Genomic DNA, 23,775 nt, shown 5'->3' on the forward strand with positions numbered 1-23,775 from the left:
ATGGGTACAGAATTTTTGTTGGCGATCATGAAAATATTTTGAGTATAGATAGTGGTGACTATCTCCTCGGGTTCCTTAACTCACGGCATCTTCAAAGTCAGCAGCTAGTGTCTTGCTTCAGTCCACCATTGCCTTCTTCTGTCTCAAATTTCCCTCTGCCTCCCTCTTATAAGGACATTTGTGATGGGATTTAGGGCCCACTCAGATAATCCAGAATAATCTCCCCATCACAAGATCCTTACCTTTATATACATTCAAACAGAAGAACACTATTTAAGGAAATGAGGTAAGTCTATATGGAAAAACATGGGAAAATGAGGTAAATCTATATCTAAGAACATGAGAAAATGCCCAAGGTATATTATAAAGAGAAAAATAGATATTAACAAGCAGCAACAAGTTAGAAGATATAAAAGACCCTACAAAAGCAATTAAAAGACAAAATACCTTCTAATAAACTTAGCAAAAACCCTATCATACCTACGTTAAAGAGAAGTTTAAAACACCCCAGGACGCAAAAGTACACTTGAACAAATCAACATATATGTCATATTCTTGCATAGAGAGTTTCAGCATCATAAAATATGAATGTTCCATAAATTAATTTATAAATATAACACGGTAACAATGAAAGTACTAATTCTTTGGGGAAAAAACTTAGACGAAGTGATTATAAAGACTATATAAAAAATAAATGCATAAGAATAGCCAGGAAAATTCTGGAAAAGAAGAGCCATGAGACGGGGGTGGAAGTAGCTCTCTTCGTTATTTAAAAATATTATAATATTTCAGTAATGAAAACAGTATGGTGCTGGTTCATATTAGACAGAGTGACCAATGGAAGAGAAGAGAAAGCCCAGAAATAGATGCAAATACATTCAGGAATGTTCTTTATGATTAATATGGGGGAAAGCTGAATTATTCAATGAATAATAATAAGGCAATGAGAGCCAGCCAGAAGGGAAGTTGGATCCATTACTGATGCCTAACATCAGGATAAATTCCAAATGGGTCATCAAAGGTGAAACTATAAGTCCTTAAAGAAAACACTGGAGAATTCATTTATAACCTTGGCAAGGCAAAGACTTTTAAGACAATGACTTCGTATCCAAACAGCATTAACAAAAAAACTCACTTAAAAAGGTGCTTGGCAAAAACACACCCAGCTTATAAGCAACCACTAAACATATAAACTGGGGAAAATATTTCTTTTTGCAAATTGTATCACAAATGTGTAATTAACCCAACATTTAAAGAGCTCTAAAAGATTATGAGGAAAAGACCAATAACACAATAGAAAAGTGAGCAAAGGATATAAACTACCAATTCACAGAAAGTGATACTCAAATGGCTTACAAACATGAAAATAAATTCGGCCTCACTCATACGAGAAATGCCAATTTAAACCACACTGAGATATTTTTATGCTTTTTTTTCAAATAGCAGATTGAAAGATTTTTTTAATGTACTCTGTATTCAGGCTGTGGGCAAAAAGACACTCTAGTTATTGCTGGTAAATTGCTATAATCCCTGTAGGGGACAATTTGGCAACACCTATCCAATTCATAGTGCGTAGACCCTTTGATTTTGCAATTTACCCTACCAGTGTGCTTGCACACACAGCAGAATGAGGTCTGGACAGGGTTATTTTTTGGAGCAGTGCTAGTAATAGCAAGATTAACTGGTCAGCCAAGTTACAGTATCTTCATTCAATGGAATATTATGCAGCTATAATCAGCTCTCTATGAAACAAAAAATGGTAAGTCCTCCAAGATCTATCATTAAAATAAAATATCAAGGTACAGAACAGTGATATCTTTTATGAAAATAAGGGAACTATACGAAAATATGTTTTTATTTGCTTGTGTATGCAGAAGGGCCTCCAGAGGATACACAAGAATCTAACAATGGTTGCCTCTTTGGGGCAGTAAGATTCCAGGAGACAAGGGTGAGAGGGAGACTTTCATTGTACTCTTTTTTATTTATTTTATGTTTTAATTTTTAAATTTTATTTATTATTATTTTTTTTGGCCATGCCTTGTGCCCCGTGGGATCCTATTTCCTGGACCAAGAACCAAACCCGGGCCCTCCCCAGTGAAAGCACGGAGTCCCAACCACTGGACCGCCAGGGAATTCCTTATTTTATTTTTAAAACAGGTAAGTGTATTATCTTTTATCAAAAATATAAAATATTTTTAAGGAGTGAAGCAGATTGTAAAGCAGTACATAGAATGATTTGTCTTCTCATATATGCATTTTTAAAAGCTATTAACATCGGTTATCATTGCAAGACTTTCATTTTTTACTTACACATTTTTGTATGCTTTCACTTGTACAAGAAACATGTATTATCAGAAATAACAAAAGTGGGGATTTTAAATTTATTTTCTAATTGAATAGGGAAAAATGATATATTTGTACGTTCCCTCCTCTCTATTCTTTAACTGTTACAACTGCAGTTGAATGGAATCCTGGCTTTCACCTTCTATTTTTGTAGATTCAGTGTTCTTTTCAAACTCAACTGGAATTATTTTTTAAGACTTAGACTCCCCCAGGCTACTCTGAGATTCAGGCCAGATTAGTTTCAAAAGTCCTTTTGCCTCATTTAAATTTAAGGAATTTTTTTTTTGGTCTGCTGCTGCAGTGACTCCACAAACAGAGGCTTCTAATTCCTTCTGTCAGCCCCAAATTTAATGACTTTATGGGAGGCGGGGGAAGGACTAAAAATCCCAGAAGAAAGACATTTTACCTTGCCCTCTAACGAAGGAGAACCAAGACCTGCCAGAGGGGCACTCCACCTGTAGCTGCGGTTATTTATAGAGTTGGATTTAAATGTAATTCTGCCCTCTGGTAACTCCAGCAGAACAGCTACTTTAAGAGCTGGCCCCACCCCTTTGTGTAAGAGGATATTTTGCTTCAGTACTTTACAGATTGAATACAAATTTAGCTGGCAACAGACGAGAAACATAAACAAGCTCTGGTATGGGTCTGGAAGGGAGGGTGAAGTCTGGCTGTGTGATCCTGGCATGAGGACCAGCACGGATTTAAAATATTCTGTCCCCCTCCCCAAACATAAATTGGTGCAGACTCTGTGGAAAACAGTGTGGCAATTCCAAAAAAAAAAAAAAATTATCACCTGATCCAGCAATTCCACTTCTAGATATATACCCAAAAGAATTGAAAGCAGGGACTGGAACGGGAATTTGTACACCCATGTTCATAGCAGCATTATTTACAATGCTAGGGAACTAGATGCCGCTGGCAGCAATGCAGGCGATGAAGATCCCTGTGCCGCAACGAAGACCCCACGCAGCCAAACAAATAAATACATATTTCAAAAAAAAAAGACATGCAAATATCCTGCTCCTCATCAAAATTTCTTCCTAGCTTTAGCATCCACTGATGATTCTTTCCTGATCCAATCTTTGTCATGAGAGTTGGAAAATGATTCATTTAAAGTTTAAAATTGTGTTTTTATGTATGTTTTTAACCTGGAATTGATTTTGTGTAGTGTGAGATAGGGATCGAATTCTATCTCCTCCCTCCCCCTCCTGTATGGCTAACTAATCAGCTCCATTTGTGGAAAAGCTCATTCTTACCCCACTGATAAGAAATGTCCACTCCTTCATACATCAAATTTCCATTTTTGCTGGGTTTGTTTCAGTAGTCTCTCTTCTGTCCAATTGGTTTATTTGTTTATCCCTGCACCGATACTACAGTGTTTAATTATTATAGTTTTGTAATAAATTTTGATATATAGTAAGGCAAGTATCCCATTATATTCTTCTTTAAAATTGTCTTCTCCATTTTTGTCTTCCTGGCAATTATATTCATTGTCACAGATAACTTCCACAACAATCTTGAGAGAGATTAAGAAACTTTCCCAAGGTCACAAGGCCAATAAGGAGGAATTTGAACCCAGGCCTGCCCAAGGTCAGAGTTCTTTCCATTTCTTCCTAGGGTTCTGCCTACCCAAAGCCAAAGGGATGCTTACCTAGGCATGGAGAAGTGGAGGTCAGAGAATCAAGTGTGGGCAGGTGAGAGAAGGCAGGTATCAGACTGGGTTTGGGTTTGGTCTCTGGGTGTAGACTTTGCCAGCCAAGGGACTTGGTTCTGACTTGGCTGGCAGAACTGGAAACAAGATTGGAGGAAATGGGACCCCAGGACTGATCACCCACAGGTGTCCATGGGCACATCTTGCTGCTTCCCAGGCTGAGCTGGGTAATGTGGCAGCAGCCTGAAAGGGGGACCTGCGGCTGCTTTTATGCTGGGGGTTATGGTGGGGGGCTTGGGACGCAGGGAGGGGAAAGAATCTGGCTGGCTGCCTGGAAGCTAGGACAGAGCCCACCCCAGGGAGCCCCATCCTCCACCAGCCCCTCCCTGCCTGCTTAAGAGACCCTAATCAGCTTGGGGAGATTAAGGGCTCTGGCCCGCTCTTCCCACACCCCCGCCCTGGGCCCTGGCAAAGGACACCCGTGGGAGAGCGTCAGAAGGATCGGCCCTGTGACCCCGAGACCCGGCCCTGGGCCCAAGCCCCGGACTTTCCGGTGAGTGGCAGAGCCCCCTCCACACGGACTCTAGGTCCCTTCTGCCGGAAGGAGACCATGGAAGGGAATGGGAGTGTCCCCACTGACCCCCGACAGCTCTAAGAGGGGGAGAGGGGCAGACAAGGGGGACCGGGAAGCAGAGAAAAGCCGGGGGAAAGGGGGTGTTTCCAGGCTTTGCCCCTGACCCCATATAGTCGTCCAAGCCCGCGGAGCGGGGTGTGGAAGCAGAGACAAGCCGTGGGTTAATTGGGCTTTGAGAACCTGGGGGTTGCGGAGAGCCCTAAGAGAGCCCTGGGGGTCGCGTCCTCTCATGCTGCTCTGTTTATGCTCCCAGAAGCCGGCAATGACCTCCCGCGCCCTCCTCGCGGGTGGGCTTCGGGACCCCGGGCTCTGCGCACCCACGCGGGAGGCTCCGCCTCCGCGCGGCCTTCCCCGGACGCCGTCCCGGCCCCGGCCTCGGCTGCGCCCCCTGCTGCTGCTGCCGCCGCTGCTGCTGCTGCTGCTGCCGCTGCTGCTCCTGCCGCGCCCCGCCCTCTCCGCTGTGTTCACAGTTGGGGTGCTGGGCCCCTGGGCCTGCGACCCCATCTTCGCCCGTGCCCGCCCGGACCTGGCCGCCCGCCTGGCCACCGCCCGCCTGAACCACGAAGCTGCCCTGGAGGACGGCCCCCGCTTCGAGGTCGCGCTGCTGCCCGAGCCGTGCCGGACGCCGGGCTCGCTGGGGGCGGTGTCCTCCGCGCTCACCCGCGTCTCGGGCCTCGTGGGGCCGGTGAACCCCGCAGCCTGCCGGCCGGCGGAGCTACTAGCTCAAGAGGCGGGGATCGCCCTGGTGCCCTGGGGCTGCCCCGGAATACGGGCGGCGGGCACCACGGCTCCCGCGGTGACGCCCGCGGCGGATGCGCTCTACGCCCTCCTGCGCGCGTTCCGCTGGGCGCACGTGGCCCTGGTCACCGCCCCCCAGGACCTGTGGGTGGAGGCGGGACGCGCACTTTCCACGGCGCTCAGGGCCCGGGGTCTGCCCGTTGCCCTGGTGACCTCTATGGAGCCCTCGGACCTGTCTGGAGCCCGAGAGGCCTTGAGGAGGGTCCAAGATGGGCCCAGAGTCAGAGGTAGGCTCCCCTACAGGATGCGGGGGGGTCGGCCGTCCAGCGAGCAAAGGACAGAGCACCGAGCGGAGCCTCTGTGTCCGCAGCAGTGATCATGGTGATGCACTCGGTCCTGCTGGGCGGTGAGGAGCAGCGCTGCCTACTGGAGGCTGCAGAGGAGCTGGGCTTGGCTGATGGTTCTCTGGTCTTCCTGCCCTTCGACACGCTGCACTACGCCTTGTCTCCAGGCCCGGACGCCTTGGCCGTGCTCGCCAACAGCTCACAGCTTCGCAAGGCCCACGATGCGGTGCTCACCCTCACGCGTCACTGTCCCCCGGGAGGCAGCGTGCTGGACAGTCTGCGCTGGGCCCAAGAGCATCAGGAGCTGCCCCCTGACCTCAATCTGCAGCAGGTAGAGGGACCAGGGAGGAGGGAAGAGGGGAAGAGAGCCAGGGAAGAGAGCAGAGAATAGCCAAAAAGGGGAGATGGAGGCTGCAGGCAATGGGAAGAGAAGTGGATAGAGTCGATGGAATGAGAGGAGGATGCGGTCAACAGGAGGGAGTAGGAGGCCAGTAGGGAGAGAATAACCAGCAGCTCTGCATGTCCTGGGTGATGTGGAGGCTCTGGCCTTGCTTGGAGCATCTTTGTGTATTGGAATTGCTTCCAGAGAGTTGGCAATGAGACCTCTCAAGATCAGCTCCAAGGAGCAAACGCTAACAAACTCTGCACTGCAGGATCTTTTGCAGTCTACTTTAAAGTAAACCCACTTCCAACATGGCCATGACATGTATTAAACAACCAGTGTTCTTAAGAGAGCAGGAAGGAGGGAGAATACAGATCCAGCCCAGTTCAGAGGTGTTTCCTCTGGAGCTTCACCTAGTGGTCTTAACTTTTTGAGAGCCTTACATCTTGTGAGAAGCAGAAAGGTCCCTAGGTGGAGCAAGGGCTTCTATAACCATCTAGATTCACAGCTTATTCCCAACAATCAGCTAATATCCAGGATTCCCTGAGAACAGTGGTGAGATGGGATGGAGGGCAGGTGGAGCAATAGAGGTGGGGGAAATGGTGGGGAAAACCCTCTTCAGTTCTCAGTAAGCAGCATAACCTTTCACCTAGCTGCCCAAGTGAGACCTCTGGGAGTCACCCTTGATTCCTCTAACCCTGCCCTCAACATCCAGACACCAAGTTCTGTCACTTACGCTTCCCAAAGGTCATTTGAATCCATCTACTTTCTCCATCCTCACTGTCACACTCCTGGTTCAGGCCACAGCACTCTGGTCCAAATCCCCAAATAAAATCTCCCAAGTGGTCTCTGCTTCAACACTTACCTACCCCAGGCCTTTCTCCACCCAGCAATCGGAGTGAACTTCAGAAATCTGACACATCTGACTGTGTCACGCCCCCATCCAAAGTCTCCCAGTGGCTTCTCTTGCCCTGGATAGATACAGGTCTCTTCACTTGGTTTATCAGGTCTCATGTCTTCCTCTCTCTTCCTTCTTTCTTGAACTTCAGCCAGACTGAGCTACTTTGGGTTCCCCAGATGTGACCTTCTCTTTTGCTTCTGTGCTGCTGGGTGTACTGTTCCCTCTCTCCTGTCCCTACACTCCCCCAGATATTTCGGATTCGTCCCCTGAGGGATGGTCACTTCTGGAAGCCTCTTCCTCCTCCCCGAGCCTGGGCTGGGCGTCTTTCCTGTCTCCTCAGCTCTCTCAGTTACCCCTCCCCTCACTCATTACACTGCCTTAACATCCCTGTCTGTCTCCCCCCACTAGAGGAAAGATTCCTCGAGATAGGGACTGTCTTGTACCCTGATATATCCCTAGTGCTCCACACAGTGCCTGGCACCGTGAGAGATGGGAAGTGGGAATAATAGAGAAGCTCCATGAGATCAGGTGGTTGCCTTGGGGAAAAGAAAAGAACTAAAAATAGAAAATAGAAGCCAACAAAAGATGAGAAAGAAGGCTTTCGATCAATGGTAGGTAATGATTTAAAAAATATATGCAGGGCAACCCAAAGGAGAGGGAAGAGAGGAGATGTAGGTATTGGAGTTAGAAGTAACAAATGATAAGAAGAGCGTAAGAATACTGAAAAGAGGAAAGGGCAGTGGCAAAAAGGGGTGGGATAGCCAACTGGGGAGAGAGGAAGAGAGAGCCAATGAGGAGAGGAAGAGCGAGTCAATGGGGAGGGATATGGAGCCACTAACTAGGAGGTGCGAACAGTCAAAACACATAGGGCTTGAAGGACTCGAAGGGCCCAGTGAAAGGATAAGCAGAGACAGTAAGTCCCTGTCTGTTTACGAGCCGTGACCCCGAAACCTGAACCCCCTACCCTTCCTCCCCAGGTATCCCCTCTCTTCGGAACCATCTATGACTCGGTCTTCTTGTTGGCTGGGGGCGTGGCGCAAGCGCGGGCGGCCGCAGGTGGCGGCTGGGTGTCCGGAGCAGCCGTGGCCCGCCACGTCCGGGATGCCCAGGTCCCCGGCTTCTGTGGGGCACTGGGAGGAGCCGAGGAGCCCTCCTTTGTGCTGCTGGACACGGATGCAGCCGGGGACCGGCTGTTCGCCACATACGTGCTGAACCCCACCCGGGGCTTCTTCCGCTCCGCCGGAACCCCGGTGCATTTTCCTAGAGGGGGACGGGGGCCTGGGCCCGACCCCTCGTGTTGGTTCGACCCAGACGTCATCTGCAACGGAGGTGAGGGCGAACATCCCAGCCCACACTGGGACAGTGACCATGAACCCTCCACAAAGTGGTGAAAGAGAGTGAGCTCTCATCCTGTAACTCCTGTTGGAGGCCCTTCCAGGTCCTCCTCAGAGACCCCTGGCTTGTGCAGGACCCCTGTCTTGCCGAGCCCCTGGAGTCCTCTTGGAACCTTTCTAGCATTCCCAGACCACCACCCCCGCCCCACCCTTTGCAGGACCCATGACCTTTCCCTAGATCCCGTTATGGGCTCCCATCCCCCTTTTCTGGAGCCTCCAAGATTTGACGTGACCGCATTCCTCCCTAGAGAGCAGCGGTCCCCAACCTTTTTGGCACCAGGGACCTGTTTCGTGGACGACAGTTTTTCCACGGACTGGGGCGGGGCGGGGGGGTGTTCAGGCGGTGATGCCAGCGATGGGGAGCAGCAGATGAAGCTTCGCTCACTCACGCCGCTCACCTCCTGCTGTGCGGCCGGGTTCCTAACAGGCTGCGCGGACAAGTAGCAGTCCGTGGCCCGGGGGTTGGGGACCTCTGCTAGAGAGGATGCCTCCCCTCTGCTACAGTCCTCAGCATCTCTCCTCTCACTGCCCCTCCAGGAGTGGAGCCCGGCGTCGTCTTTATCGGCTTCCTCCTGGTGGTTTTGATGGGGCTGACAGGGGCCTTCCTGGCCCATTATTTTAGGTGAGTAGGGTAAGTAGGAGAGGAGCTTGGCTCTCCACCTGCCAGAAATGCAACTATGCAGCAGGCTGGGCCCACTCAAGAGTAGAAGGAGGGAGGATGTTTTTTGGAGAGGGGGAGAAGGAAGGAGTCCTGGAGGGCTGGCAGAGTCCCGGGGGGGGTCTGGTTTGGGGATGACTGCCCTCCCCTGAGCCAGCACTTTCCTCCACTGGCTTCCTCTCATGGACCTTGGTCCCCTTTGCGAAGATGACCTCCTTTCTCTACCAGGCACCGGCTACTTCACATCCAAATGGTCTCCGGCCCCAACAAGATCATCCTGACTCTGGATGACGTCACCTTCCTCCCCCCGCAAAGGGGCAGCTCTCGGAAGGTGGGGGAGGAGGGGAGCCAGGACCCAGCTGTCCTCCCCTATATGTTCGGTCCCCTGCCTGGGCCAGCCCTCACCCCAGCCCCCACCTGGGAAGGCCTGGTTTGTGCCTTCGCTCCGTCCCAGGTCTGAGTGCTGGGATCAACGCCCTCATGTGTGCAATGAGGATAACAGCCCCTGTCCTGACTGCTTTCCTTGGATAGGGTGAAGCTCCAACAGAAAATGAATATGTTTGTTTTGTAAGCTCTGAAGTATCGTGTAGTTGGGAAGTAATGTCATTATCACCTTCCCGAACTAAGATTTCTTCCCTTCCCCTCTTTAATCCCCAGAACTCAGCCTGACCTCAACCCAGGACTCTGACCCCATAGTATATTTTGACCCCATGCATTGACCTCTACCCTCCAGGTGGCCCAGGGGAGTCGATGGAGTCTGGCCACCCGCAGCTTGTCAGACGTTCGCAGCATCCACAGCCAGATCCCGGATTACACCAACGTTGGCCTCTATGAGGTGAGCCTGACCCCCAGGCAGGCCGAGCTCCGTTCCTGGAGTCACGTCGTATCTTGCAGAGTCCAGGAAATGGGGATAGGAGCCCAGAATGGGAACTAGGGAGAGTTCATGGATTCCTCCTCAAAGGGGAGCATCTGGGAATCCTTCCTGCTGGGGGATTTTCCGTTAGCCATTATCCGGGTGAGGGCTCTTCAAAGGCCAATCACAGTGGCCTAAAGACTAGAGGCCTGACGGTGGGGAGTTTGATGGGACCAGTATGTAGCCTGAAGAGGCCACTGAGGTCATCCTCCACCCTGTTGGGAGCCCCTGGTTCTCCCCCCCAGTGCTCGAAGCCTTTGGGTTACTGAAGGGCACAGGCCTCCCTGGAAAGACTGAGACAGAGGCTCATCTGGGAAGTGATCTCATGGTCACAAAGAGGACTTTTCCAGGATTGGATTGTTCAGGAAGGGGCTTCCAGACTGAGCTAATCTCTGACTCAAGCCAGACCCATGTCTTGGCCCCGCCCAGCACTTCTAACCCAATCAGATCACACTCTGGAGCAGCAAGACTTAGAGGGAAAAAGAAAGTCACAAAAGGGCATTAGGACATTAACCACGGGGTCAGCAGATCTGAATGTGGTGGGATGGGTGGGAGATAATGAGAACAGATTCAGAGAGCACTGAGAGAGAGCTCCACTCATGAAGAGGGAGTGGTGATTTAGAGCTCTTGGGTGTCATGTCGTGGAGAGAATGCAGAGACTCCTAGTATGTCACCTAGAGGCCATTGCAGCCATTTCCCAGTAGAACACTATTGTCATTTGGGGCAGGACCCTATGCCTTGAAGAATGTTTAGTGCCACTTGTCTCTGACTCTGTCCACTGATCACAGCCCCCAGTTTTTGTGACAATTAAAAATGTCTCCACATTTATTTCCAAATCTTCTTTAGGGGTCAGTACCAACCCCCCAGAATTCCCTCCTAGTCCAAATCCTTTATCAACAGACAAGGCCAACTATGTAATTTGCAAGGTCTAGGGCAAAATAAAAATGAAGTGCCCTTTGTTCATTCAGGGTGACAGCGGCAGATCACTGAACCAAGCTCAGGCCCTTCTGAGCACAGGGCCCTGGGTGACTGCATGGGTCGCACGCCCATGAACTGGCCCTGCCGACAGCTGAGGACAGTGAGGCTCAGAGCCTGCAGGGGAGCTGTCTATTCTTCACAGTTAGTCTGTAATAACGCGTGATCTACCCAGACTCCTGACGCCCACCACAGTGCTCTCTTATGGCAGCGGGTGGTGAGGAGGGCTGTGATTTCAACGACACTTGTGGTGGTGATGGCTCACTTAATAGGGCTGTTGGTGAGCGCATCTGGCGTGGTGAGGACAGCCTCTGCATCTCTCTCCCACGGGCGGGCTCTCACGCAGCTGGCTGTGAAGTGGGCTGGCAGACATTATACCCCTTGCTCCTGAAGCTCTTTGCCACATGTAAGATGGGTTCTGGGGCAGGGAGCCAAGGGAAACATGGGGGCTCTCTAGGGCTCCTCACATCATGGGGTTTTGAGAAACCGAGTTCCCTGCTCCTGTCTCTGCTCCAGGGAGACTGGGTTTGGCTGAAGAAATTCCCGGGGGAACAGCACATAGCTATCCGCCCAGCGACCAAGATGGCCTTCTCCAAGGTGAGAGTGGGCCTGGGATGGGGTGTGAGGTGGCCATCGTTTCCTCCCTCCTTGCCTTCTCTTTGCAGCTGAGTCCAAGTAGGCCCCATTGTGGCAGGGATGAAGGACTCTCAGTGAAGTGTCCCCTCCTCTCTAAAGCAGGTTTCTTATCATGCTCTCTTATAACACTAGTGCTTTCCTTTGAGGTGTTGATCATAATTTGTAATTGTCTGTTCACCTGTGTGTGCTTGCTTATTTCTTATCTGCCTCCCTCCCTGAACTGTAAGCTGAGTGAGGGCTTTCCCCCTTCCCCCTCCATTGCATTAATATTTCCAGCACCCAGCACAGTGTCTGGAACATTAGAGACACCCAGTGAATGTTGAGTGAATGCTAGAAAATAAATGGGTTTCCAGTTCTGTCAGGCTGCTTGCACAGAATGGCCTAGTTGGTGCAAACTGAGTGACGTGGAAAGTTGGCAAGGAGGCTATAAACTGGCTTATTCTGGTCATTCCAACCTTAGTGTCCCCCTTACTCCTAACACCATACAGCCTTGGCCTGGCCTCCTTCCTGGATGCCTCCACAGAAGCTCTTGGCACAGCTGCAGAATGACTTAAGTCATTAAGTGGACTACCAGTAGTCAACGGACTAAATCACCATTTAACAACAGGCATTTAAGATGAAAAGAAGCCCGTTGTTGGACCAAAGAAAAACTAGAAAGGGCACCAGTCACCCACTAGCCCTCATTTTTCCAGCCAGACTGTGAGGGCCTCCGTCCCACCGAGTGGGTGTGGCCTTGTTGCTGGCTCCTCTGGGACACAGCTCAACTAGTTAGTCCTTCTTCCTTAATGTGGCAGGGGGCGGGGCGGGGGGTGCCTCTATCTGGCACAATGATGTAATAAGCAAAGCAGCCCTGGGCTGAGTCACCAGCATAAGCCACTTCTGGTGATTTTTGAAAGCACTGCAGTGTCTGCCTGATTCTCCCCGCAAGGGACGGTTATATCAGAAGTTGGGGGTGGGGGGCGGTGAGTACCAGGAGCTTTTCCTTCATGAGGTGTTTTCCCTTAAGACCCAGGAAGTTCAAAGTCTTATGGTTAATAAATCAGAAACTGCCTGGGTCCTGATTTACCAGCGCAAAATTGTCATTTCATTCATAACTTTGTTACACCACGTTCAGTGTCTGCACGGTGGCCTTTGACTGTTTTCTTTCCCAGAGAGAGAAGGTATCTGTAGAAGGAAGCCCCTACATGCCCTACAGACCTTTCCACTCACCATTTTTACCCCATCCTCTAATCAAAAACAGACCTGAAGAACAGCCTCCTCCCCACCTCGCTCCCAGAACAGCAAATGCCTGTTAATTCCCGCCCCCTCCCCCAGATCCGGGAGCTCCGGCATGAGAACGTGGCCCTCTACCTGGGGCTCTTCCTGGCGGGGGGAGCTGGCGGCGCCGCGGCCCCCGGGGAAGGGATGCTGGCTGTGGTCTCAGAGCACTGTGCCCGTGGCTCCCTCCAAGACCTCCTCGCTCAGAGAGACATAAAGCTGGACTGGATGTTCAAGTCCTCCCTCCTACTGGACCTCATCAAGGTGTGCGTGTCGGGGTGGGACCGCGTGGGCTGCGGCGGGGAGGAGCCGGCGGGGGAACCGCGTGGGCTGAGGCTGCCCCGGACGCCACTTCTTCCAGGGAATAAGGTATCTGCATCATCGAGGCGTGGCCCACGGGCGGCTGAAGTCACGGAACTGCGTGGTGGACGGGAGGTTCGTGCTTAAAGTCACCGACCACGGTCATGGGCGACTGCTGGAAGCGCAGAGGGTGTTACCGGAGCCTCCCAGCGCGGAGGGTAGGATTCCCCGGCTGCCTCCCGGGCGGCCGAGCAGCCCCCGCATCCCCTTTGTTTCAAGGGCCTCTCCTTTCCTCCTTCCCTCGCACTCTCTCCATCCCACACCCACCGGACCGGACTCCTGCCGCGGAGGAGGTCTTGTGACCTCTGAGATGAGGCGGGTCTGGCTCCGTGACTGGGGAGGCGGGGAGTCGTTAGGGGGCGGGACTTGTGCCTGAGGGGCGGAGCTCCTGCCCTTGCAGGGGGGTCTGCTTCTAGTGGGGCTTTGCCTAAGGGCGGGGTTTGTGCCCAAGGGACCTAGTCTGCTCTCGGCACCAATTTGTCTAAAGGGCGGGTCCTATTTGTGAGGGCCCGGCTTTCTGAGACCTGCTCTGGGTTTCTGGTGGTTTCTCCTGGGGATCACTGCGGACAGCAGGGCCAGACTGAAGCTGGGCAGTTGAGCGGGTGCGAGCCTGGGCTTTCTGGTGAGGGTGGGGGTGTCTGTCCCTAGCGCCTCTATGGCCCTCCGCGTGCCCACGCCCCCTTCTCCGACCCCAGACCAGCTATGGACAGCCCCGGAGCTGCTTCGGGACCCGGCCCTGGAGCGCCGGGGAACGCTGGCCGGCGACGTCTTCAGTCTGGGCATCATCATGCAAGAGGTCGTGTGCCGCAGCGCCCCTTACGCCATGCTGGAGCTGACTCCCGAGGGTACGGCCGCCCTCGCCTGGCCTTTGGACTAGAAAGACACCCTGCTGTTAGGCAGAGACCCAGCCTCGCTCGGTGCTGAGACTCACTTATGTGGGACTCCCTAGAGCTGAGTTCTGAAGGGTCAGGGCAGTGGAGAGCCAAGCATCAGGATGGGAGGGGGCGGCCTTTCAGCACCCAGACGTCAGTGGTTTCCTCTTTCCCGACCCTGGACCCAGCCTGCTGCCCCAACGGTGGTAGCAAGCTCCTCTCTAGTTCTTAGGGGCCCCAGGGAGGCAGCACGATAGGGGGAAGGGGGAAACAGAGCAGATGGATCTGGTTCAGATCTATACCATGTATGGGATACAGCATGCTACGTGATCACTCTAACCCTCACTTGTCTTATGTGCAATAAATGTCAGTCTTTTTGCCTGGCCCCTCTTACTGCCCCCTGGCCCCCAGGGTTCAGAGTCCTATTGCTCCCAGCAACACCTCCCACACTACACTTCCCCACCTACTGAAGCTTCCCCTTCCAGACCCCTCCTCTTGAGCTTCAACAATCAGGCCAGAGTCAGAGGTGGCTTCTGTTCTGGCCCACCCCCTCTCTTGTTCCCTTCATGCCTCCAGAAGTGGTGAAGAGGGTACAGAGCCCCCCTCCGCTGTGTCGGCCCTCGGTGTCCATGGACCAGGCGCCCACGGAGTGCATCCAGCTGATGAAACAGTGCTGGGCGGAGCAGCCGGAACTTCGGCCCTCCATCGACCGCACCTTCGACCTGGTCAGGGGCTGGGCTGGGCAAGGACTGGGCTGGCCGTTTGCCAGCAACTTGGGGTAGGGGAGGGGGGCTGCAGGAAGACAAGCTGGCAGGATCTCTGACCTTCCAGGCTACTTCCTAGGGGGCAGTCTGAGGATTAAGGGTTTGGTGGGGACAGAATTAGAATGGGGGCTGTGGAGGCCTTTGGAGTGGGAGATGGAGTTCTGGGTGGAAGAAATATTTAATTCAATTCAAATAACATTTACTGAGTATGTGTTTGGCCTAGTGAGGGAGAAAGACCCTTGGCCTGGGAGTCCAAAGACTGGGCTGGTTCCAGCGCCTTGTCAGTTGCTAACAGAACAGGTGACCTCTTAATAACGTGTGAAAACACAGTGCCCAGCACGGGGCAGCACGGGCTTGATGAGTATAGATGAAGGGGGCTGGGGGCAGAGGATCAGGCATAATACAGCCCCATGAGAGGGGCACGGCAGGCCAGGTCCTCAGCAGCCCCGCCAGCTTCCTCCTCCTACTAGTTCAAGAGCATCAACAAGGGCCGGAAGATGAACATCATCGACTCGATGCTGCGGATGCTGGAACAGTACTCCAGTAACCTGGAGGACCTGATCCGGGAGCGCACGGAGGAGCTGGAGCTGGAAAAGCAGAAGACAGACCGGCTGCTCACACAGATGCTGCCTCCGTGGGTGCCTATGGGGAGAGGTGGGTGGGGAGGACAGCTGGAATCCAGCCAGACTGGTGGGGCCTCCAGGTGAGCTCACCACCTGCCATCCCCAGGTCTGTGGCTGAGGCGCTGAAGATGGGGACACCTGTGGAGCCCGAGTATTTCGAGGAGGTGACACTGTACTTCAGTGACATTGTGGGTTTCACCACCATCTCAGCCATGAGTGAGCCCATCGAAGTGGTGGACCTGCTCAATGACCTCTACACGCTCTTTGATGCCATCATCGGCTCCCATGATGTCTACAAGGTGGGGTGTATAGGGGGCAAGCCCTCCTTCAGCTTCTCCGGCCCCCGCTCCCCTGCCCGAGGTCACCAGCACGATCCTCTTTCCCAGCCCTCCTGTCCCTTTTCTCCTCTGCCAGTCCCCAGCTCAGTCCCCCAGCTGGAAGGCTCCCCAGGATCTCTGCACTCACCCCAGTTTAGGCCCCCCGACCAAGGACATTGGCATTGGCGGGCTCAGTACTGAATTCTCTCCTCAGGTGGAGACAATCGGGGACGCTTATATGGTGGCCTCAGGGCTGCCCCAACGGAACGGGCAGCGGCACGCAGCAGAGATCGCCAACATGGCTCTGGACATCCTCAGTGCCGTGGGCACCTTCCGCATGCGGCACATGCCCGAGGTGCCCGTGCGCATCCGCATCGGCCTGCACTCGGGTAACTCCGCGCCTTCCCGGGCTCTCCAGCCCATCTCCCTCGTTAGGGTGGGCTCCAGATTTCCTAGATAGGAGGCAAACTCGTGGAGTGGGTGGGGGTGGGGACTTGTCTTGAAGCCACCTTTTCACAGCAGGCACCGCATTGTAATTGGGAGGGTACGCTTGAGAGGGTTTCTTTGGGAAGCCAGTGGAGATTATGGGGGTGCTAAAGGTCCCCCGAGCCCTAGGTGCCACCCAGCCGCCAGCAGGCCAGCTTCAGCGCGGGCCAGCCAGCCCGCCGACGCCGCGCGTCTCCACAGGCCCGTGCGTGGCGGGCGTGGTGGGCCTCACCATGCCGCGGTACTGCCTGTTTGGGGACACGGTCAACACCGCCTCGCGCATGGAGTCCACCGGGCTGCGTGAGTGTGACGGGGCGGGAGGGGCGGGGAGGGGGCGTGGGAGGGGTGTCCTGAGCTCACGGTGTCCCCTGCCGTCCCAGCTTACCGCATCCACGTGAACAGGAGCACCGTGCAGATTCTCTCCGCCCTAGACGAGGGCTTCCAGACCGAGCTGCGGGGTCGCACGGAGCTGAAGGTGAGGCCGGGCTGGAAGACGCAACTCGCCACGCCCGGTTCCACTAAGACCTCGAGATCCACCGGCCCTCACCTCAGCCCGCCTGAGTCCTCCCCTCCCCGTGTCTCCCCAGGGCAAGGGCGCCGAGGAAACGTACTGGCTGGTGGGCAGACGCGGCTTCGACAAGCCCATCCCCAAACCGCCTGACCTGCAACCGGGGTGAGGATCCGGCCTTCGTGCGGCGCCATGACCGAGTTGGTCCCTCCATGCCCTCCCTCCGCTCCTGCCCTGCACCGGACCCCGCCCAAGTGGGGTGACCTGGGCCTCGCCCTCCATGAGGCCGCCCCTCCCTTCGCCACAGGGCCAGCAACCACGGCATCAGCTTGCAGGATATCCCGCCTGAGCGGCGCCGGAAGCTGGAGAAGGCGAGGCCGGGCCAGTTTTCCGGAAAGTGAGGCTGGGCCTGGGACAAGGTACTGCCCCCTTGGCTCCCACGCCCCACAGACCCCAGGGGCTATATACATGCTTCCTGGAGGACGGGCACCTCTTCCCCAGCCTGAGGACCTAGCCCTGCCTGCCTGCGGAACGTCCCACTCAAGCCAGGTGTCCCCGTCCTTCTCTGACTTGGTGAGCCCAGGCTGGTTCCTGAACCCGGGGATTTCCCAGCCACAGGGATCCTGGTTCGGTAGGTCTGGAGTGGGCCAGGAATCCAGACTCGGGAATGACTCTCCCCTACTGAGGTGAACCCCCATGACCCCTTTCCATGATTTCCCTCTGAAACACTCCTCTTTCCCTCAGGATTATTCCAGAAGGTCTTTTTCCTGAAAGTTGCTGCTGTAGGTGACCAAAAGTCTGGCTAATACCAGTGGCTTCCAACCAGCTCCGCCTCAAAGGATTCTGAGCCTTTGCAAGAGCTGGTTGCAAACCAGCTGTGTGACCCTGGGAAAGTCTCATGCACTCTCTGGGCTTGGTTTCCCCTCCGTGGTAAAATGAAGAGTGGCCTACCTAGGTGGTTTCCATACCCTCCGGCCCTGACAGCTGGCCTTCAGAACGGTTGGCCTTGGGGTACAGGGCACCCGGCACGTGGCCTCCTGCCCCAGTGACCCTGAGCCCATCAGAAAGGCCCCAGGAAGGAGGATCTGGGATTGGATGTCCCAACCCCAGAGGAGGTGGAGACCGCCTGTTCCACCAGAGCAGGGGTGTCGTGTGGCCTGAGGATTTGAGGGCTTCTGTTTAGCCTCAAGCATCCTTCCCTTCTCCATCCCCTGCCAGTCAGAAACTGGCTCCTTCTCCTGTGGCGTAACCACATACTTTGCCGAAGTGCAGAGAAAAGCTTGTTTCAAAGCTTTGGGAAAAGGAAGGTAAACAAACCCCACGAAACCTCTCCTAACCAGAACACCCAGGAATAGCAGTATTCTCTGCTTAACTGGGCGCCACTGAGCAGGCAGTTGAACAGAAAATCCTCCCAGCTTAGTTGTTTGTGACAAGTATCAACCCCTCCCATCCCAGTAAGTCCCCAGGTAAAGCTTCTTTTGTGGAACTCTGATGTCCCAGAGCTTGAGCCTTGGCATATTGGACTCTGGGAGGCCTTCACCATTGCTGCAGAACCTGGCAGAAGTTAGCAGCAGCTGTAGCCACCCATTCTGTCACTAGGTAGTGAGCCTCCAGTCCCTGGAGATGTGCAAGCAGAACTGGAGACCTCTTTGAGCAGGGAGAGAACAGTCAGAGGGACTTCCTGGGCGGAAGGATGAACTAAACCCTCACCACACAGTGTGGTAGGTAGGCCAGCAGCAGCAACGTCACCTGGGAGCTTGTTAGCAATGCAGAATCTCAGGCCCAGGCGTATTGAAACAGAATCTACATCCTAACAAAGTTCCTTCAGAGTATTTATATGGACATTAAAGTTTCTGAATCATAGAACTAAAGGATCCTAGGATCTCTAAAATCTCAGAACTGCTAAGATGTTATAAAAACCAGCCTAGAAACTAGCCCTGAGACTTGTTTTGTTTGATCAATGAAGTGATTTTGTTTTTGTTTTGAGCTAACATTTAGAAATCAAGAGATAACACATTGTAAAAATGGCTGCCAAATTTCCCTCTTCTCTGAAATCAAAAGCCCCACACAGGGGCAATTGCTGACTTCCTGCTGGAGCTCAAGAGCAGCCATCCCCTCGTCCCGTCTCTCCAGGGTTTCGCTTTTCTGTTCTCACCGTGCCCACCACTCCACGTGGACTCCAAGACACCAAGATTTTCTGAACATCTCTTATGTACCTGTCCAGAGCCTGTAGACGTTAGACCTCAGGACTCTGGAGTAGCTGATGTTAGGATTACAGGCACTGATGGAGATTGCTTTGCCTGACTCGTAAAATCCACAAGTTCAATGGTCTTCCCCTCCTTCCTAAAGCTAGAGAAAGAACAGACAAGAAACCTAAAATCCAGCACTTGTAGGTTCTGGTTACTTAAGGTGGTGCTGCTATAGTGAGTAATACAGTATAATTTAAAAAACATTTTTAACCGAGGTCAGAGATGATGAATTAAAGATTTTTTTAAAACCCTGATGCACACACACAAAATATTTTTTAAATTATGTACATTCTTAAACATCTCTCTTCAGATTTTCTCTGTACTTAGGCCCCAGGAATCAAGGGCAGGCTCTGCACTGCTGGTGTTGGAGCTGACCTGTGGATGTAGCTCTTACTCCCCTGCCTCTTCCCTCCCTCCCTCCCCACCCCTTACCTCTCCTTCCCTCCCTGCCTGTGAGGGGCCTAGGGTAGTTACTGGCCTGTGATTCAGGGGAGCTTTGGGAAAGAATTGGCCTGGGATTAGGTGCAGGAGGATTAGTGTGGACAGGCTGGGGCAAGGCACCCCCAGAGGGGGAGGAGTATGACCTGGGGCCCAAACCCAGTTTGGGGCAGAGGTGGGGCGGGCGGGGCTGAGCTGGTCCCTTCCCACCCTCAACTCAGCCTTGTTCCTGGGACTCAGTCTCAAAGGCGAGTGACGGGGTGGCGGGAGGAGGAGCTGGTAAAGGAGAGGCCTGTCCTCCTCCCCAGCCAGGAGAACGCAGGACCACCCGCCCCAGAGCTCAGAGAGCTGGTGGGAGAAGAGGAGGGAAACAGTTAAGCCCCAGTCTCCTCTCTCGGCCGGGCAGTTTCTCCTTGCCTTTCTCCTCCATTTCCATGGAACCTTTTCTCCTGGGCCCAGTCAGTCTCCTAGAGCCCAGCTGCCCTCAGACCCAAGTCCCCTCCACCTGGTCACCCCTCTTGTTCCAGGGACCCGGGCAATTCCCAGCCCAGAGAGCACCCGGCTTGGCCACTAGGCACCCCTCACCCTCAGATGTGTTTACACTACCTCTGCCAGCTGGCCTGTGCCAGGAGCCCACACTCGAGTGGCCTTGCCTTTGGGATGGCTCTGTCGCCAGGAGCAGCGCTGGCTGAAGCAGGGACCTCCCGCAGCTCTGCTGCTGCTTCCATCCCAAAGCCTGGACGGGACGCCACATCCTGAGCCAGGGCTCACCTGGCGCCTTTGTGCCGTTTGTTTGAGCCTCTACCCTTCACTAGGCTTAACCAGTTCCTGCTAGTCGAGTACGATGGGATAGCAAGTTGTTTTCTTTGCTTAAGCCAGATTGAATTGGGTAGTCTGTTCTTTGCAGTCAAAAGTGTCTCAGAAGGATTGTGGAAAGCAGTGGGGGTTGGACTGGTTTAAGAGGAAAGAAAAGGAGAAAAACACTGAATTTGGAGGGAGGAGGGAGTGAAGGATGAATGACAAGAGATGATGTCTCTCTCTAAGCCTCAACTCCACCGAGAGTCAGCCCGGGCCCTTCCCTGCGGTATGACTGTTCCTGAAATTCCATTTACGGGGAACCTAACCCAGGCAGAGGTTAGGACCTTGTGAGAGAAAAGGCACACAGCCTGGTAGCCTTGTCGGGACTCTCGTGCTGACTCAGCATTTAGAAGGTGGAGGAATCTTTCAGGTCCTGCCCCAGAGGAGACGATGCAAAGGAGAGTGAAGTGAGGTTTCTAAGATCAGCGCATCGAGATTAGGGTGGGACAGGCGGCTTGCCCTGCTCCCAGAGGGGGAAGGGAGCAGAGAAATTGGGGAGAAGGACAACTGCGATGTCTGGGAAACCCAGGTTCCCACAGAGAGGAGCTTGTTTGTCACAGTCTAGAGACTCGCCCATCCAAACTAAAGCCATTTTGTCACCTCCACCAGGGACATTGAACTTTACCACCCACCCCTGAGTCTGGGTCTCTGGCCCTGGACCCAGAGAAGGGCATGCCACCCTGGCACTTACCCATTCTGTCACAGGGAACATCAATCCCATCACCTAAAAAGCACGTCCCCATATACGACCTCTAATCCTCACACAACCCATTTTACACACATGGAAACTGAGGCTCCCAGTGGTGAAAAGCCTTGTCAATCACGGCAGTCCCAGCAAATCTTGGGATCAGGAAGCACACCCAGGAGTTCAGGCTCTGGGCCTCGGGGTGCCTCTCAGCGATGCTCTGGAGATGTTTCTCTCACAGGCAGTCCTGCTTTGTGACCCCTTGATTCTTTTCTGCAAGAACATGACTTAAACTCCAAGCCAATGTCTGTGTAATCAGATTCTTAAAGAATTTTGACTTGGTGAGATATGAACGTGAACCCATTTTACATTTCTCCAACCAGTACCTTCAAAAGTCCAGTCCAGTTGAAAACTCCCATTTCCTAATCTGCTCTGAAAGTCTGTTCCTCACCACGGTCCGGGCCCTGGTGGGGAGGGGGGGGGTGTAGGGGGGGAGGAGGGAAGGAGCAGTCATGCTCCTTCCCTCTTCCCCCAACTCTGGCTTCTCCATCAGGAGAGGAGGGACATAGGGGCATAATTTGATCCTGGGACCCCCACCCCCTCATTCTTTTTTTCTTCCCCCCTCATTCTTCAAAGGAGGAATACAGCGGAAGCTTAACTGGTTGCCGGATCAGGAAAATTCCCCTGGTCTCGCTTTGGCTCAGCAGCTGCTGGTGCTGGCTGGGGATGCCGTCCTCTCTCTACCTGTGCAGAGGTGATTTCACTGCAAAGCTGATAAAGGTGAAACTTCACAATCTCTCACCTGCACAAGTCCCTTCCACGTCTCACTACCCAATTTTGTATTCTTTTTCTTAAAGAAGGCCTTCAAAGTTGGATAAGCTTGGGAATTCCCTGGTGGTCCAGTGGTTAGGACTCTGTGCTTTCACTGCCGGGGGCCCAGGTTCGATCCCTGGTCGGGGAACTAAGATCCCGCGAGCTGTGCAGCCCGGCCAAAAACAAACAAACAAAAAGGTTGGATGAGCTGAGGGTCCCCACAACATTTGGATCCATCCTGGGTATAGTCCCCTGGGGGTTGTGGATCAGCTTCCCCAGCCTTTTTCATCACTGAAGGCAGAAAGCAGCAGCTGGGACTTCTCTGGCGGTCCAGTGGTTAAGACTTCATCTTCTAATGCAGGGAGTGCAGGTTCGAACCCTGGTCGGGGAGCTAAGATCCCACATGCCTTGGCCAAAAAACCGAAACATAAAACAGAAGCAATGCTGTAACAAATTCAATAAAGACAAGGCTACCCTGGTGGCACAGTGGTTAAGAATCTGCCTGCCAGTGCAGGGGACATGGGTTTGAGCCCTGGTCCGGGAAGATCCCACATGCTGCGGAGCAACTAAGCCTGTGCGCCACAACTACTGAGCCTGCAAGCCACAACCACTGAAGCCCACACGCCTGGAGCCCGTGCTCCGCAACAAGAGAAGCCACCGCAGTGGGAAGCCGGTGCACCTCAACGAAGAGTAGCCCCCTCTCACCACAACTAGAGAAAGCCCGCGCGCAGCAACGAAGACCCAACACAGCCAAAAATAAATAAATAAATACATTTTTTAAAAAAAACAGAGTTTTCGTGTAGTTTATCATGAAGTAATGGATAACCAGAACAAGCTCTCCATTTCAGAAGACCTCTAAACCTTGGCTGAGAGTTTTGAAAGACTCAGGTCAGCAATCCACTGACAGATGGTTTCTGAGAGGGACTTCTCCCAGAAAAGGTAGAATAAACACATTTTTTTTTTCCTATTTCTTCCCACATCTGAAATTCCTTTGGGGATCCACCCATCTCCACCCTTAATCCGTATAGTTTGTATGGGGCTAATTCCAGCCCCAGCTTCAGAGTCTGTGACCAAGGCCAGTTCAGTGAGGGTCAGTCCCAGAACATTTGCAGTAAGAGGGTGACATCGTCTTTGTGCTAGGTTTGCTAAGCTGGAAGGATAGAAGCCCAGAGCTGCTGGTCATCATTTCTGCCACCACTTGGGAAGAGTCTGCCTGAGAATGAGCTAACACAGTTCAACACAGAAGAAATCAGAAATGAAATATTGAGGAAGCACAATTCCTGACACATGTTCTGGGCACCTGGATCCATCCAGGCCTGAAGCCATTACTCCTGAATTTTCCAGTTACACAAACCAATATGTTCCCATATTTTATCAGGCTTGTTTGAGTTTAGATTATCCTGTTTGTTCATCTCTGCCTATTAAAATTGTATCAGTGTTTCATCACTAGTTTAAAACTCACCTCCTACGAGAAGTTTTCCTTGAATTATTTAGGGGATGTTTATTGTTTGGGGTTTTCCATTGCCCAGAAAAGACCTCTCCACATACTTCCAAAAAATCCTCACAGCCCTCACAGCTCATCAGCATCACCAACGTGGCTACGATGGACACAGCCACTATGATATCTTTTTTTTTTTTTTTTTTTGCGGTACGCGGGCCTCTCACTGCTGTGGCCTCTCCCGTTACGGAGCACAGGCTCCGGACGCGCAGGTTCAGTGGCCGTGGCTCACAGGCCCAGCCTCTCCGTGGCATGTGGGATCTTCCTGGACCGGGGCACGAACCCATGTCCCCTGCATCGGCAGGTGGACTCTCAACCACTGCACCACCAGGGAAGCCCCACCCTGACATCTTTTTTTTTTTTTTTTTTTTTTTTTTATAAATTTATTTATTTATTTATTTATTTTAGGCTGTGTTGGGTCTTCATTTCTGTGCGAGGGCTTTCTCTAGTTGTGGCAAGCGGGGGCCACTCTTCATCG

At 52.9% G+C, this 23,775-nt stretch overlaps 1 protein-coding gene across 2 annotated transcripts; it reads left to right on the plus strand.

The window, feature by feature from the left end:
- Window positions 1–4,804: 4,804 nt before the first annotated feature.
- On the plus strand, window positions 4,805–22,586 carry GUCY2D (guanylate cyclase 2D, retinal). Of its 2 annotated transcripts, none has more exons than XM_081218491.1 (19): window positions 4,805–5,653; window positions 5,737–6,041; window positions 7,971–8,322; window positions 8,925–9,009; window positions 9,274–9,376; window positions 9,779–9,880; window positions 11,450–11,530; window positions 12,884–13,090; window positions 13,188–13,344; window positions 13,882–14,031; window positions 14,635–14,783; window positions 15,293–15,456; window positions 15,552–15,744; window positions 15,977–16,151; window positions 16,450–16,548; window positions 16,629–16,723; window positions 16,836–16,921; window positions 17,064–17,175; window positions 21,623–22,586. In XM_081218491.1, the coding sequence occupies exons 1-18, from the start codon at window positions 4,858–4,860 to the stop codon at window positions 17,155–17,157; spliced, it is 3,393 nt and encodes a 1,130-aa protein (XP_081074617.1). In that variant the 5' UTR covers window positions 4,805–4,857; the 3' UTR covers window positions 17,158–17,175; window positions 21,623–22,586. The 2 variants fall into 2 exon arrangements, with proteins under 2 accessions (XP_081074617.1, XP_081074618.1); XM_081218492.1 differs by lacking the exon at window positions 21,623–22,586 and adding an exon at window positions 17,501–19,255.
- Window positions 22,587–23,775: the final 1,189 nt, after the last annotated feature.

This window comes from Mesoplodon bidens (assembly GCF_964165515.1).
Source record: "Mesoplodon bidens genome assembly, chromosome: 19".
NCBI classification, from domain to species: domain Eukaryota; kingdom Metazoa; phylum Chordata; class Mammalia; order Artiodactyla; family Ziphiidae; genus Mesoplodon; species Mesoplodon bidens.

Excerpts from the sequence above, each read along its gene's own strand:
- GUCY2D (XM_081218491.1), top strand. The coding sequence starts at position 4,858 with ATGCTGCTCTGTTTATGCTCCCAGAAGCCGGCAATGACCTCCCGCGCC. Across the intron at positions 9,881-11,449 it reads CCAACGTTGGCCTCTATGAG|GGAGACTGGGTTTGGCTGAA; the intron begins GTGAGCCTGACC and ends TCTCTGCTCCAG. Across the intron at positions 13,091-13,187 it reads TCCTACTGGACCTCATCAAG|GGAATAAGGTATCTGCATCA; the intron begins GTGTGCGTGTCG and ends CACTTCTTCCAG.